Here is a 16,696-nt window from a genome sequence, read left to right as displayed (position 1 = left end):
CAGAATCTAAAGATGAATTCATTTTGGTGATAAATGAAAAGTATGATTTTCAATGATCTCTACGTTTTAGGGTTATCCATATTACAAAACAAAGATCAAGTATGATAAGAAAAATTCTTTCATGTCACCACAATCTATCAAAATATGGTAAACATCCTTTGACAACCTCTGAAGACCATGTGCGTGCATATACAGGACTGTTCTATCTCTGTATTAGCGCATTGCCTAGCATTGCCGGTTGAACAACGGGTAAAGTGCTGGTTTTCCCACACTGCTCTGCAGAACTCTTAACTGCCTGCTGCCAAGGGAAAAAGGAATGGAATAAGGAAACAATAAGCAGATTATATTGTTTTCTTCTCTAATAGAGCTTATCTTAAACTTCATGTGCAATTTAACCAAATAAGGGTTGTGTATAGGAGAAGAATAGTAAATTTCAGAAGAAAAGATTTTTTTCTCCATCCATCTAGCCTATATTATTATATACCTATAGTAGTAATTCTATATCTCATAATAACAATTTTTTAAAAATCTCTAGCTTGCAAGGTGACTATGGTCATAACTGCAAAATGATTGCAATACTATTTTACCTAACATTTCTTGAGTGCTTAAAAAAAGTTCTAGAGTTTTTATTGAAGTGTGTTATCTGCACAAATTGCTTTGTATTGAGAGAACTCTAAGAATGGGAACACAATTGACTTTCTCCCATGTCCCATTTCCCACACAGACGGGCCCTGATTCTTTCTGCCATCAAAGCATGCACCATATGTTCATCAGTATAGACCAGGTTACCCCATGGAAGCTTAGAAGTCCTCCGCGGAAGCATTTATTGGGTGCAACCATAATTAACTACTCAGGGTGGGGAGAGGAAAACCTGAGAATCCATTTTAACCTTGATATGTGAAACTTGAGTACCTGAAATGTTTTGCACATATCAAAAAACAAACTTTACATAAAAGCACTGTACAAATACATATTTTATGTTGTGAAATCGTTCATTAATAGAAATCAGACAGCTAATGTTCATATCGTATTTTTCAGACTGGCTAAACACTCAGTTTATCACTGTGTGCTCCGCTGTGGGTAGCACGTGTGCTGTTCCCACCGAATGACACAGATTTCAAAAAATAAGTATGATTAATTAGAGACATTAAATGACTGATGTGCAAAGTTCCTCTAGCAAGCCCTCCATGTGGTAATTTACACGTGCTAAATATTATAAAATCCTTTAGAGACCATTTTTAAGAGGTCCAGCTACCTCCATGGAGTAAAATATTTGAGAGGAGCAGGAAAATTATAGCTCGAATGTGTATATACACCGTGAAGAATAAACCCCAGTGGAAGGGGATAGGAGGGAACACTTAGAACAATAGGATTGTTGTTATTGACAAAGTGTAAGTGACAGTAATAACAGTGAACTAGAAAAACATACTTCATTTTCAGATTGAGCCAATTCATATAAATATGTAAACCCGGTTTAAGTAATCTCTGCCCTCCCCCAGTCTAATTTTTACTTATTGTTACATATTAACTTCAGAGACTCCCCCAGCTGACAAAATGTACTGGTAAGCTTTGGAGATACGCAGGCCACAGTCATTACAGTTACAGGGAAAGACTGTGACACTAAGAGAAAAGCCTGTTGAAATGACACCTTCTCAGAGATTTGTCAGTCTTTGTCCTTTATTTTGTATTTTCCGTGGGGGACAACGGGCAAAATCTCTGTTCTTGTGACTGTGGCTTTGGAAGCTCAGCTTCTATCTGTAAACTGGGGACACTGGAGCTTCCAAGCTGGAATTCTAGGATTTAGTTCTAGCCTAGGGGCTGCTGTGGGGACTGGGCACCTTCTGCTGCAGCTGCCCCCTGCTGCTGTGACCTCAGGACGAGACGCTCAGCTGCTCTGCCCCAGTCGCTGACCGGACTCTGCAGTCCTCCCAGCCATCATCTCAGAGCCTCAGACCACAGACCCCTGACACATGACCGATTTCATGGCAGCTGACCCAGCCTCGGGCCCCTCACTCAGCGTGGCCGGTCTTCCCAACCAGGCTATCATGCAGCATTGCACAGTGGGCCAGTTTTTAGTGTGTGTGTGTGGTCCAAAAAAATACTTCCCAAACTCTGGGTTATAAAAATCTTACTTCTAGAACCTAGTCACTGGTCATTTCTATGCAAAATTTACCCTCTTTTCCCAGTGTCAGTTTTTTCCCTTGGGAAATGACACTGACTTCCAATAGTCTACACTTCCTGACTTTCTGCAAAGTGGAAATGCTCACAGAGGAGAATGCTTTTTCTCTTCCCAGCAGAGTGACTTCCACTAACACAGCAGGCCTGGCCTTGCCCTAGCTGCCCCCTCTCGCTCTGTGGATGTGAGGAGTGGTCCATCTCCTGGGAGGGGGCACAGGAGGGCTGCTTTTGCCTTCCCCCTTTTTGGAGCAAGGATGCCCATGGCGTGTACGACTCTGCTGCACTCCTCCGTGCTCCAAGTGAGAGAAATGCAAATTCTGCCCCGTGTTGAACAAGAAGGAAGAACATGGGAACACATAGGAACAGGACAAAGTTTGTGAGAGCAAAATATGCAGTAGAGAGACTCTGTGTGGAGCACTAGACAGTGGCCATATGTGTCACCTATTGGGTTCCACGCCTTCTAAAAGTCAACACGGAAAAGGAGCCTTGATGACTTAGACAATTCAGTGTCCACAGATCAACTAAGAGTTGTAGAAATACAACTATCCTTATAGCTAAGAGCAGAAGGCTTTCTACAGGGTCGTGATGAGGGGAGGCCTTGTATAATGTAGTGAGCAGTGCTTCACAAATATCCACACAATTAGCCCACAGGGAGCTGAGTGTCCGGCGGCTACTTCTTAGCACCTCCTTTTTATGTAGATCAAGGGTACCACCCTAGTTCCTGTAGAAACAGTTGTGATGATCTGGAGAAAGATGGAAAGGGAGAGCAGCCAGCACAGAGTTTATGCGTGCATGTCTCTGAGAGTGTGATTTCCTCCAGTTATAAGTTGAGGAATCCTGCATGCGCAAATGGACCGGATACCTGTGTATCCTTCTGGGAATCTTCAGTGAGTTTCTAATAGACACTGGGCAGTAATGAGTTTGAGACTGTATACCCTAGAAAGTGCTTGGGATGTAGCTTCTCTATTTTGATAATTAAATAGAGACCCACTGAGGCTTAGTCACTCAGCTAAATCAACTGCCTGGTTGGGGATACTGATGGCTTGATGGCTTCACCTTGGGAAAGTGAAGGAGGCTCACCCTGACATGTTGGTTTAGAAATAGGCAGCTGGAGCCCTAGTTCAGGGGCGAGAACCAGGTGTGCTTAGACTGCAGGCCTCATGGATAGGACTAAAGAGGCAGGAGCCTGTGTGCAGAGGAAGGTGGACAGGATGTGGTTATGGAAGCAAATCTTACCACAGATTGCTCTTCTTTTAAAGCTTTCTTTGGAGTCTTAGCTTTCTTGGTCCCAGCAGACGATACACTCATGGATGCAGAATGTGGCCTTGAAGCTGTGGTGCTTGGTGGAGACTTGGGCCATGGGGACAAAGAGGCTTCTCTCCCCTTGGCGGACCTTGCAGCCTGCCACACAAAAAGAACCAACTTTGTTATTCTCATTTTGTTTCTTGGATTTGTGTCCCTTTTTTTCACACTCTTCCCCTCCCTTGAGCTGGAATTGCAGAGTTGAGGTTTTCAGGCCTAGACCACATGGATCTGTTTTTGCTGCCAGGTCCACAATCGCCCCTGGCAGGATCTGATCGGCAGGCTGGGCTAATTCCTCCACTCCCTGCCTGTAATCCTCATGTCCTAAGAAGAACACACCAGCAGTCAATGCCCTTTGGAAGACCCTGGAATGGTGGGGTCTATGTGAAGAGGGGTGGGGCGTCAGCTCGAAGCTTGTATCTAGGTGGGAAGAAGGTAGGGAAATTGAGAGTAGGAAGGAAGGTGCAGGAACGTGCAGGGCCTGGAGCTGGAGGATGAGAATAGCAGGGCGCACTCTTCCTGATGTCCCACTTGCTGGCTTTTTGGCTTCTGATTTCACTGTCTGCTCCTTGTTCTCAATAGTCAGCTCCTGATCTCCCATTCACACTTCTAACCTCACTTTATTTATTTATTTTTTAAAAGAGACAAAGTCTTGCTATGTTGCCCAGGCTGGTCTGGTCTTGAACTCCTGGACTCAAGCAATCCTCCTGCCTCGGCCTCCCAAAGTACTAGGATTTTAGGAGTGAGCCACTGCTCCTGGCCTTGCTCACTTTCAAGAATTTTCTTTTTCAAATTCAGATGTTGGAAAATGAAAAACCTCAGTATGCTACACAGATTTGACAAACCAGATGCCAAAATAAGAGAAGCACAAAACAAAAGAGAAACAAGAAAGAGAGAAAACTTAAATACAAACCTTGACACTTAAGCTGCCATACTTTTTTCTCATTTCCTTGTCCTCTTTCTGTTTATTAATCTGTAAAATGGAAGACCCATATCATTGGTTATTATCTGCAAAGATTAAAAAAGACAATTTTCTATAAAACTTCTGTAACCAATGAAGGACATTTTAAACCATTTGTCTGCCAAAACTATTATGGGAATATAATTCATAATATCAAAGAGAAAACAAACTTGTATCCAGAAAAAGAGCTTTCATAAAAAAGTGAACATTGCAGCACTGTTTGCAATAGCAAAGACCTGGAACCAACCCAAATGCCCATCGATGATAGACTGGATAGGGAAAATGTGGCATATATACGCCATGGAATATTATGCAGCCATCAAAAATGATGAGTTTGTGTCCTTTGTAGGGACATGGATGAACCTTGAAACCATCATTCTCAGCAAACTGACAGAAGGGCAGAAGATCAAACTCTGCATGTTCTCACTCATAGGCGGGTGTTGAACAATGAGAACACATGGACACAGGGAGGGGAGCACTACACACTGGGGTCAGTTGAGGGGAAATAGGGGAGGGTCGGTGGGGGGTGGGGAGCTGGGGAGAGAGATCAAGGGGAGAAATGCCAGATGTAGGTGATGGGGAGGAAGGCAGCAAANAACACATGGACACAGGGAGGGGAGCACTACACACTGGGGTCAGTTGAGGGGAAATAGGGGAGGGATGGTGGGGGATGGGGAGCTGGGGAGAGATAGCAAGGGGAGAGAAGTCAGATGTAGGTGATGGGGAGGAAGGCAGCAAAGCATACTGCCACGTGTGTACCTATGCAACAATCTTGCATGTTCTTCACATGTACCCCAAAACCTAAAATGCAATAAAATAAATAAATGGGAAAAAAAAGTAAACAGAAATATATAAAATTGCAAATACCTAAAGTCATTAGCATCTATTCATTGCATTAAGTACAACAAAGATAATAGGAAAACATGCATTATTTGCTTATGAGGTGATAATTTGATACATTATTATAATAGCTGTAAATACTAGGTCTTATTATTAACATAAGCTGGCTTGAGAAATTGAAGATAATTTAATAGCTGAACTTCAATAATGTACCAAACAAAATTTTACTTTAAAAATCAATTTTAAAGCTGGGTGCAGTGGCTTACGCCTGTAATACTAACACTTTGGGAGGCCAAAGTGGGAGGATTGCTTGAAGCCAGGCATTCAAGACCAGCCTGAGCAACATAACAAGACCCCTATCTCTATAAAAAATAAAAAAATATTGGGCCTGAGATTGTGACTTTTAAAAAAAAAATAAGTAAATAAAAATAAAAACAAAAAAATAAAAATTACTTGGGTGTAGTGGTGTGTACCTATAGTCCCAGCTACTTAGGTAGCTGAGGCAGGAGAATCACTTGAGCCCAGGAGTTTGAAATTACAGTGAGCTATGACTGTGCCACTGCACTCCAACCTAGGCAACAGGGTGAGACCCTGGCTTTAGAAAAAAAAATCAATTTTAATTTCCAGGTATAGAAGTTATTGTATCAAAAAATGTATTATTAGTGCATGTTTCCATAATATTAACATTTTTTCATAATATGAAATTTTGAGTAATGCCAGTGATTCTAATTACAACTAATCCCACTTGAAGTTAAATAATGATGAGAAACACATCTAACCATTAATCCCATTGACATCTGAACAACAAGTACAACTGATTTGCAAAATTCTCTGTCACCTATCAATAAAGCAGAACTCAAGAGCAAGCAGGGCTGTCTAGTGACATCTTGCAGTCTGAGAGAATAGTTACTGTTGCCCATGAAGAGCTATGTTTAGTTGGTTTCAATGGGTTTGAATTCAAGCCTAACACAGTCATGATTGGCTTAACACTGGGGATACATCCTGAGAAATGTGTCATTAGGCAGTTTTATTATGTGCAAACATTAGAGTGTACTTACACAAATATAGGTGTACAGCCCACTACACACCTAGACTTTAGGGCATAGCCTATCGTTCCTAGGCCACAAAGCTGCAAGGCATGTTACTGTACTAGATACTGCAGGCAACTATAACTCAGTGGTAGGTATTTGTGTATCTAAACACATTCAAACATAGAAAAGTTACAGCAGAAATATTGTATCATAATCTTATTGGACTACCATTGTATATGTAGTTTGGTGTTGACCAAAATGTCATTGGGCAATGCATGGCTGTATTAAAGTTAAGCTTTGTTGCAATGGTTTAAAAATCATTTTCTTCATACTACTATAAGAATTTCTAGGATATGCTTGTTGATTTCAACAACAAAAAAAAACCCTTCTGGAATTTTGATTAGGATTGTTGAATCTGTAAATCAATCTGGAGAGAACTGACAGTTTAATAATATGCAACTCCTGAATCATGAACAATGGAATATTTTTGCATCTATTTAAGTCTTTATTTCAGCAGTATTTTATATTATTGGCTGTACATGTTTTGCACATATTTTATCATGCATATCCATAAGCATTTCATATTGTTTGATGTTATTATATCTGGTGTTTTTTAAAATTTCAATTTTTGATTGTTCACTGCTTATATATAGAAGTACAAGATTTTTGTATCTTGATTTTTGCAACCTTTCTGCATTCACTTATTAATTCTAGTAGCTTTTTTTTAGATTTGTTAGGATTTCCTATAGAGATGATCACGCCATCTGGGAATTTAAAAAGTTCTACCTTTTCCTTTCCAATGTGGATATTATTTATTTTTGTGTATCTGCATCATTGCACTGGTTAGGACCTAAATTAGATGTTGAACGGAGGTGTTAAGAGCAGAAATTCTTGTCATATTTCTGACTTCAGACTCAAAATCTTCATCCTTTCACCATCAACCATGATAATAGTGCGTTTTGAAGATACCTCTTAACAGCTTGAGAGGTTCTCTTCTATTCCCAGTTTGCTGAGAGTATTTTTTTAAATCATGAATGGAAACTGGAGTCTCTTAAATGCTTTTTCATCATCTACCTGCCTTCTGGCTCCATTATTTTATATTCTTCCTATAAACGAAATATATTTATCTTCACTCAAAGCCTTAGAAAATCTCATCCTACTATAGCATCAGCTTGAAATCTGGAATCTCATTATCTAAATCAGGTCCAGGTGCAGATGAGGCCCTTGAGTAAAATCGCTCTTGATCTGAAGATCCAGAAAGTAAAGAGACCAGTTATCTGTTCCCACACAGCCAATGTTCCATGGTGGGAGAGACCCCACTCCATTCAAGGGAAGGAGGCATACAGCAGTAACTGGTCCATAGAGATTTTGAAATCCAGTGAGGCATATGTTGCCAGTTCCCTGACTAGGCCCAACTCCTGCTCCACTCTTGGAGACAAACTACCACACACGCTAAATATTGTTGGAAAAGTCGAATTTCTGAAGTCCATGTAGTTGTTTTTACTCTACATCGTTTCTGACATGTGGTTCCTTATTTCCTTGTGTGCTTCCTTATCTTTGACCGTGTGATATTAATTGCTCCTATAATTGTAGGAGAGAGTTCTGGGAATTCTCTGAGACTTAGGATTAAAGTACTTCTTTCCAGGGAGTATTTCCATTTGCTTCTTTCAGCAATTAATAGTTAATAATTTCAGTAAATGGAAATTATCTTCTATTCACTTAAAACTAAACTGATGCCATGTGCGGTGGCATGAAGTCCCAGCTACTTGGGAGGCTGAGGTGGGCGGATTACTTGAGCGCAGGAGTTTGAGACCAGCTTATGCGACATATCAAGATCCCATCTCTTAAAAACAAACTAACTGAAGTGAGGGTTTGAGGTTTTGTGGATACAAGCTTGTGTTGCAAATCCCCTGAAAGTCCTGCCTATCAAAACGCTTCAGAAAGAGATTATCCCTCTTGTGTTGCTCAGTACAGAGGCAACCCTCCCCTGCAGGCCTCTGGGTATTAGGTAGGTTGCAGGTTTACATTTGGTCACATTCATCCTGCAAGAATGACCTTTGCTTCTCAGCCTAATGCAAGAGATCACTGCTGATTACCACAACACACACACACACTCACTCTCTCTCTCTCCTTTCTCTCTCTCTCTCTCTCTCTCTCTCGCATGCCCTGGCCTGTGACTTCTGTGTAGTGCAGATGGGTAAATCCCTCAGGACAATCTTAACTTGGAAAGCTCAACTGACCCCTGTATGTTTCCCTTGATGTTTGACTTCTGACCAGGTAAGCCCCATGTCCCTGGTCATTTTTTAATGCTTTTACAAAGATGTTTATAATACTGTATCTAAAATTTTTTGAGGTTTTAAAAAATTTGGGGCAGGAGTCAGTTTGAATGCTAGCTCACTTGATAATTTTTCCCAGTAATCAATATCAGCATGGTTAATATTTAAAAGTTTGAGCCCTTTTCCCCAGAGTTTCAATTTTGCCTCAGAATTCTCTCTCAATACATTAGAGCTGATACATGAACTTAGGTTTCTTTGGAATCCCTGGACTAATAGAAGAAGTTTCCAGGTTTCTTCCCATTAGGGTGATTAACCATCCTGTTTTTTTTTCAGGACTGGGGGGTTTCTCAGGATGTAGGGCTTTCAGTGCTAAGAACGAAAACCAGGATGAGCTGGTCACCCTATCCAGTCATGATCAATGCTTTTAACCACTAAGTGTAGGTGTGAATAATCCGCTCCTCTTCTCTCTAAGGAGGGAAGGAACCGTTACACACTGCTAGTGGGAACAGACAACCCAAGACCCAATGGCTCATTCCTCACTCTGTTGCTTGGTCAGTGAGATGGCTCAGGGGGATGAAGGGATCCTCTGGAAGACCTGCACGACTCCTGCTGATGCAGATGGTATTGATGCCACCTTCTCTAGCTCAGCACTGGGTGCTCCCCTTTTAGAAAGACAATTCCCTGGCCCAGAAGCGCCCACTGTCATATAGTGTGCTAGACGGCAAACTTCCCTATAAATATATGAAGTGGTGTGTAGGGGGATCCCTGTCCCACGGCAATTCCTGTGATTCACCTTACTTAAGCCCTCCTCTTGGTGGGCTAATAAAAAACCAAAGGAGTGTTTCCTGTCCGTTAATTCTCTTCTTGTAAGTTTTTAATCAATAAACTTTATACCTACATCACATGTTCTAGAGGTATGTATGCCTGTACCCTTGCATTCCACCTAAGAATATAACAGCGCAACATTAGATATTGCCCACGGTAAGCACTTGGCCTAATCACCACATTGAGAGAGATAAATGGTAATTTCTCATGTGGAAATTTGGACTGCCTGCCTGAGTGCCGCAGTAATGGCTTATGTTCATGTAAGCATATTAGTATTAGTAAATGTATTAGAAAGTGTAACATTCTCATAGCGATGTGCCAGGGAAATGAATTGGTGAATAAATTAATCAAATGAAAACAAAAAAAGGGGATCACAATCATAAACAGACAAAGACATTTCACTTAACCACACCTGACTAATAGTTTTTCCCATTAAATGAGGCAGCAGTTCTCAATATGTGGTCCAAGGACCTCTGAGGTCCCCCAAACCTTAGGGGGTCTGTGAGGCCTATATTATTCTCATAATAATGCTAAGAGATTAGTCACTGTTTCTTCATTCTCATGGTGTCATGAGTGTACATTGGAGTTTTTCGGAAGCTATGTGATATTTATCATGGCAGAGAATACAGAAGTATCTGTGAGAATTTAAATAGTTTCCAGGGAGCCAAATGTTAAAGAAATTTGCAAAAACAAGTGGTTGGGTGTGATGGCTCATGCTTTTAATTCTAGCACTTTGGGAGGCTGAGGTGGGTGGATCACTTGAGCCCCGGAGTTCAAAACCAGCCTGGGCAACATGGCAAAACCCTGTCTTCACAAAAAATAGAAAAATTAGCCAGATGTGTTGGCACGCACCTGTAATCCCAGCTACTTGGCAGGCTGAACCAAGAGTTGAGGCTGCAGTGAGTTGTGATTATGCCAGTGCACTGCAGCCTGGGTGACAGAGTAAGACGCTGTCTCAGACAGACAGACAGACAGACAGACAGACACAGACAGACACACACACACGTAAGACAATGTCAGTTTTGGGAAAGATTTTCTTATAAACAATATGCCATTTATGTTAGCATGTAAAGAGTTTAGTGTTATTTTTAAGTCATTTAATAAATAATTTCATTTCACATGTGGTAAATATCAATAGATAAAACATATCTGTATTAGTCTGTTCTCACATTGCTACAAAGAAATATCTGAGACTGGGGAATTTATAAAGAAAAGAGGTTGAATTGGTTCACGGTTCTGCAGGCTGTACAGAAAGCGTGGCACCTTCTGCTTCTGGGGAGGCCTCAGGAAGCTTCCAATCATGGTGGAAGGTGAAGGGGGAGCAGATTTCTCCCATGTGGGAACAGGAGCAAGAGAGAACAGGGGGAGGTACTACACACTTTTAAATGACCAGATCTCTCCAGAACTCACTCCCTATCATGCAGACAGTACCACAGGAGTTGGTGTTAAACCATTCACAAGAAATCTTCCCACATGATACAATCACCTCCCACAAGGTCCCCCCTCCAACATTGGAGCTTACATTTCAATATGAGATTTTGATGGGAACACACATCCAAACTATATCTAAACCAAATTTCCTTTGGGTAGGGGGGGGGGCTCAATAATTTTTAAGAGTGTAAAGAGATCCTGAGACCAAAAAGCTTGAGAACCACTGGAATGGAACCTGGAAATTAATCCTGAAAACCCCACTGTAGTTACTCTGTATATTGTGTAGCTATGTCACTTGTGTATTAGTATTATGGGCTTATTAAAGTACATATAGTTCATGCCAAGTATAGTGTGGGTTAAGCTATTTTTGTTATCCCTTCGATTTTACTCACAACAAATGCTTACTGGCCATCTACTTCACGGGGGCCACCACGTTAGGTTTTAGGGGTAAAACCATAGCTCACAGAATGGAAATAGCAGGTAAGATAACAGGCCATCTCTAAAGAATGTGATGAGAGCCACAACAGGACAACTATGTGCTGTGTCAGAATGAGGGTGGGCGCCTCTTCCAGGCAAGGGAAGACAGTGTCAGAGAGGTTTCCCAGAGGAGGCAGCATCTGCCCTCTGACCTGAAAGATGAGAGGAACTAACCAGGTTCTGACCAAGAGAGGGCAGTTCAGGGAGACGGAACAGCACAGAAGAAACAGAACTCTGAGGCATCCTTGTCTGAATCTCCTGAGTGTAGAGAGAGAAATCTACCTGCTGATTTCAGGAGGGGTGGATTGCTGCAAGAATTCATGGAGCTCATTTTGATGAATTTTGAACATACCCTCAGGGGAGCTGTTCCTTTCACAAGGTTTACCTTCTAGCTCTTCGACTTCATAAGTGGACTGTGGGTCAGCTGCAGTGATTCATGCCTGTAACCCCAGCACTTTAGGAGGCCGAGGTGGGAGGATTGCTTGAGTCCAGCAGTTCAAGACCAGCCTGGGCAAAATAGTGAGACCCTGTCTCTATACTTTAAAAATGCTATTTAAAAAAGTGGATTGTGAAGGCTATGCAGGACTAACAAATGTCCAAGACTGCATGGAGCACATTTGACTGACCAGCGGGCAAAGACTCACTGATGGTAAGACAGAGACCACACGGACAGCAGAACCTGCTCCTCTGCCTGCCATGGCACACAGGGACGCAGTCACATTGGCCCACGCTTGTGTCATGTGTGTCTTGATAAAGAGCCACTATTCGCAGAGCTTCCATGTAATCGTGCTTTTGCACAGACCACTGAAAGCATCCGTTTTCTAACTGGATGGCCAAACACTACCACATGACAGAACAGGGCTGCACTGCCTCGGAGGGAATACAGGCATCAGGAACCCAGTTAGGGTGCTAGTGCTGTGCTTCCAGAACGGGGCTAGGGCAGCCTATGTGCTTCCTTCCTAACCCCAGCCTGGACTGTTCCAAGCAACCGGGCAAACTGGGGTGAAGCAAATGGAAATGAAGGAAGAGAAGAGTTCAACCATGGTGTTTTTCTAATGAAGACCCTCTCTTTTGTTAACGTCAAGACAAATGAAAGCCACTTAGTGTAGGAATCAAAGGAAGATACAAAATTATTTCGTATGCCTGCTCAAAGCCAATCTAAGGATACAGTCACTCTAGATAGCACTGCTTACCTACTATATATATATATATATATATATATATATATATATATGTTATATATAATAAATAATATGTACATTACATATAATATTTATTTCTTTATCATAATTATTTTTTTAAAGACGAGGTCTTGCTCTGTTGCCCAGGCTAAAAGCAGTGGTACAATCACAGCTCACTGGGCTCAAGCCATCCTCCCACCTCCCACCTAGCTTCCTGAGTAGGAGGACTACAGGCATGCACCTCCAGGCCTGGCTAACCTTCTTTATTTTATGTAAAAATGGGGCTTCACTATGTTGCTCAGGAGAGTCTCGAACTCTTGGGCTCGAGCGATCCTCCCATCTCAGCCTCCCAAAGCACTGGGATTACAGGCATGAGCTGCCACACCCAGCGTGTTTACATATACTTACTGATTGTACCTCTTTACTGCTAGTTCTTTGACTTTTTGCCCTACACTTCTAACAGGTCAGAAAGTAACTTTTATTGGAAAATAGTAATAGACAAGCATGTAACAAAACCCTTCTAGCTATAAAGTATTTAAATTTTCACAAAATGACGGCCGTCAACTCTACCTTCTCCCACTCTCCCTTTTCTGTGCAATCACAAATCCTGGTCTGGAAAAATGCAGGACAGCAAGAAACAAAGGAAGCTCAAATAGCAACAAGAAAGCCAATAGCAGAATGCCTTGCAGGGGCAGGGAGAAGGTGGAGAAATAGTGGCCTTGATGGGTCCAAAGCAGGTGTGCAATGTCGATCACTCGAAGAACATCAAGCCCACTCCCTCTATTGAAATCTTGAGCTCTACACTAGTCTAAGCATCCTGAAGGCTCTGCTGTCCTGGGGTTTGTGGTGCAGGCTCTTGCTGCTTGGCAACAAGCCTGGGGCTCAACAAACTTCTAAACCACAAAATAAAACGTGATTGGTTCCCCTGTGAGCGATACAATAGCACCCGTTAAAGGCTTACAGTTAAAATAAAGAGGCACAGTCATTCAAAGAGTATGGGATCTGCTCCTAGTATAGGCACAAATTCACTGATTGAGTAGTTTAATTTCTTCTCTATTGCTGCTAACAAACAACGTAACATTGGCTTTCCACTCTATAAAAACGCTTTCAATTTTAATGACAATATGCACATTTAGTTGTTTGTTTTCCAAAGCAAAGCCTGAACTTTGGAGGAATGACAGAAGACAGTGGGGATGGGGTAGAAGAAATTCACCAAGTAGGCTCAAGTAATGGAAACTATTTTTATATGCCAGGTATTTAAAAGTGAGGGCTCAAAATAACATATTTGTTAACACATGGTTTTTTGAATTGCCAACCATAATTTTTTTTGTTGCCTGCATTCCCAAGTTGGTTTCATAGAAGGCTTTATTGTAATCCAGGAGAATTGTTTTGCATTCATTTCTATGACAAGGAACCCAAAACACAGGGTGCTGAGAGTAACAAAACAGAGTTAGGGAAACAGTCATGACTTGGCACAAAGTGTGACAAGCTGTAAAAGAGCGAATGTTTCAATATCTGAAGTGGTGTTGATTTCCTATGAGCAACCTTTTCTCTTCCAAACAGTATCATATTCTTTTCAAGCACATTTAGAACGCAAGTCAAGCTGTGTTTTATTTTTTATTATAATAAACACAGTCAGTTTCCCGTAACAAAGACATACTAGTGGTAATCAGCTGAAAGGCAAGTACGCCACCATAAGCTGGGCGGGGGGCTGCCGTGGGGGGGCCAGGGGCTGGGTAGTCAACTGATAAAAGACCAGCCGTCTGGAAAGTTCTCTTAAAAGAACATAAAAAGGCAGTGTTTTCTTATGAGACTAAGACAGAATGCCAAAATATCTAGCTGGGCTCTTTTTTTTATTATCACTTACGGCAATTTGTAACTCAAAATAGCATTTTCTTCAAAATATTGTGCTCTCATATTTGTAGTTTTAAACCTCCATAATAAAATGCAGAAATTTTATACATGGGTTTAAATGGTAACACTATTTCTTACACAAGACTCTAGTAAGCATATTTACTGCTGCACTACTCTAACTGCTTTCTTTAAAATGGCCATTTACAAATGTTTATAATTATGCCTGTACTTAGATTTTTGATAAAGGTGAAATGAGTCATTCACAGGAAATGATCACAAAGTTTATAAAACTTTCATTGTTAAATTAAGTTCCTGAATTCAAATTTGTAGGAAATAATGTAAATCATCTTACCATATCTTGAACTAATGATTTTTCATAATCAAGCTCTTCTCTTAATCTGTCTCTACTATTCATTAACTGAAATAGAGAAGAAATTACATTTTGATTAAAGAATGGAACACCTGAAATCTCTCCTTAAAAGAATTCAGTGAAACATATTTTAATATGAGAAAAATGGATCTCAATCTGATCAAAAGAATATTAAATTTTGAAGAATTATCATCTTGTAATATATTACACAATTATTATATAAACAAGTAAAATATACACAGAAAATACCAATTTATTTATACCTTTCTTCACCCCATGCCATCAAAATGTAACATCACAATAAAGCAAGTCCTATTCTATCAAAAAGAACAATTTTGCTTAATGCTTTATATGACCCATCTCTTATTTTAGGGTTTGTGCTCTATATATGTGCATATCAAACCACATTTATGCCAATTGAAAATAGCCATCAGAAGCACACACTGGGCTGAGTACAGTGCCTCACACCTGTAATCCCAGTGCTTTGAAAGGTTGAGGCAGGAGGACTTCTTGAGGCCAACAGTTTGAGACCAACCTGGTCTTAAACAGTGAGATCGGGTCTCCATAAATTTTTTTTTTTTTTTTACACCGGACACAGTGGCTCACACCTGTAATTCCAGCACTTTGGAAGGCTGAGGCAGGTGGATCACCTGAAGTCAGGAGTTCAAGACCAGCTTGATCCACATGGTGAAACCCCATTCCTACTAAAAATACAAAACTTAGCTGGGCATGATGGTGAATGCCTATAATTCAAGCTACTTCGGAGGCTGAAGTAGGAGGATTGCTTGAGCCCAGGAATTTAAGGCTGCCATGAGCTATGGTCGCACCACTGCACTCCAGCCTAGAACAAGACCCTATCTCCAAACAAACAAACAAACAAACCATTTATTTGTGTGAGCTAGAAATTAAAACAATTGAACTCATGGAGATAGAGAGCAGAAAGATGGTTTCCAGACGCTGGGAAGGGTTGTGAGGAGTGGGGTAGTAAGGATGGTTAATGGTACAAAAAAATGGCTAGAAAGAATGAATGAGACCTAGTATTTGATGGCACAACAGGGCAGCTATAGTTGATAATAATTGTACATTTAAAAATAACTAAAAGAGCATAAATGGATTGTTTGTAATACAAAGGATAAATGTTTGAGGCGATGGATACCCTACTTACCCTCATTCATACTGTATGCCTGTATCAAAATATTTCATATACCCCATAAATATATATACCTACCAGGTACCCACAAAAATTAAAAGTTTAAAAAAAAACACAAAGACCCCACAGACTGCAGGGCCCTTGTCCCCTTGTGCCTCAGTTTTTACATTGATCAGTTGCTGTCTGTGTGTGTTATAGGCTGGTAGAGTTCAACCTTTCATTTTGATATGCATTTAATGTAATTAATTCATGTCTGTGTTAATTTAATAAACACCTCAGTGTCACTGTTCTTGTTTCAGTACTTCACTGTTTACCTGGTTTATCCAAGCAATGCCTTCACTGGACCTGGTTCTGGGCTTTCCTCCCTCTCATTCATTTTCTCTCTGAAACACAAATCTGATCCTCCCACAGTGTTCAGGGCTCTCCAATGCACTCAGAAGGTTATTCAAACCTGTCTGCATGAACAATAATCTTCTGCCACAGTCCTGTGCCCTTTGCCATGCCTTGTTCTCATGTGCTCTTCAGCTACAGCAAACCACACACCCTTTCCTATACAAGGTGCTTTTGCGTGGTACTCAGAATACCCATCCCAACTCTCCCGCATCCCTTTCCTAGCTATCTCTAACTGCTCTTCTCAGGGCCAATGCAGTAGCCTTCCTCCAACCTTCCCTGATCCCATACAGCGCTGGCTGGGTGTGCCTCCTGGGTGCTGCACAGCAAACTCTGCTTCTCTGCGTCCTGACGCTATCACACCCGTACCGTGCTCTCTGACTCTGGGTCTGCCTCCTTCCCTGAGTTAAATTCATAAGAACAGATTCTA

The 16,696-nt window shown here is 41.2% G+C and overlaps 1 protein-coding gene across 3 annotated transcripts in view; it reads right to left on the bottom strand.

The window, feature by feature from the left end:
- CUNH10orf67 (chromosome unknown C10orf67 homolog) overlaps nt 1-16,696 on the bottom strand; it is a 90,545-nt gene that overhangs the window by 25,769 nt on the left and 48,080 nt on the right. For all 3 annotated transcript variants that reach the window (XR_001827276.2, XM_017535566.2, XM_017535569.2), the window contains 3 exons: nt 14,709-14,774; nt 4,394-4,453; nt 3,415-3,579 (listed from right to left, as the gene is read on the bottom strand). Coding sequence is in view for 2 of the 3 variants with exons in the window: in XM_017535566.2 (XP_017391055.2) it covers nt 3,415-3,579; nt 4,394-4,453; nt 14,709-14,774 (291 nt within the window). In the remaining variant the exon portion in view is untranslated. The remainder of the gene's footprint in view (nt 1-3,414; nt 3,580-4,393; nt 4,454-14,708; nt 14,775-16,696) is intronic.

The sequence above is a fragment of the Cebus imitator genome, unplaced genomic scaffold, assembly GCF_001604975.1.
Source record: "Cebus imitator isolate Cc_AM_T3 unplaced genomic scaffold, Cebus_imitator-1.0 Scaffold92, whole genome shotgun sequence".
NCBI lineage: Eukaryota > Metazoa > Chordata > Mammalia > Primates > Cebidae > Cebus > Cebus imitator.
The sequence above is the reverse complement of the archived record's forward strand: the minus strand, read 5'-3'. Positions and strand labels throughout refer to the sequence as shown.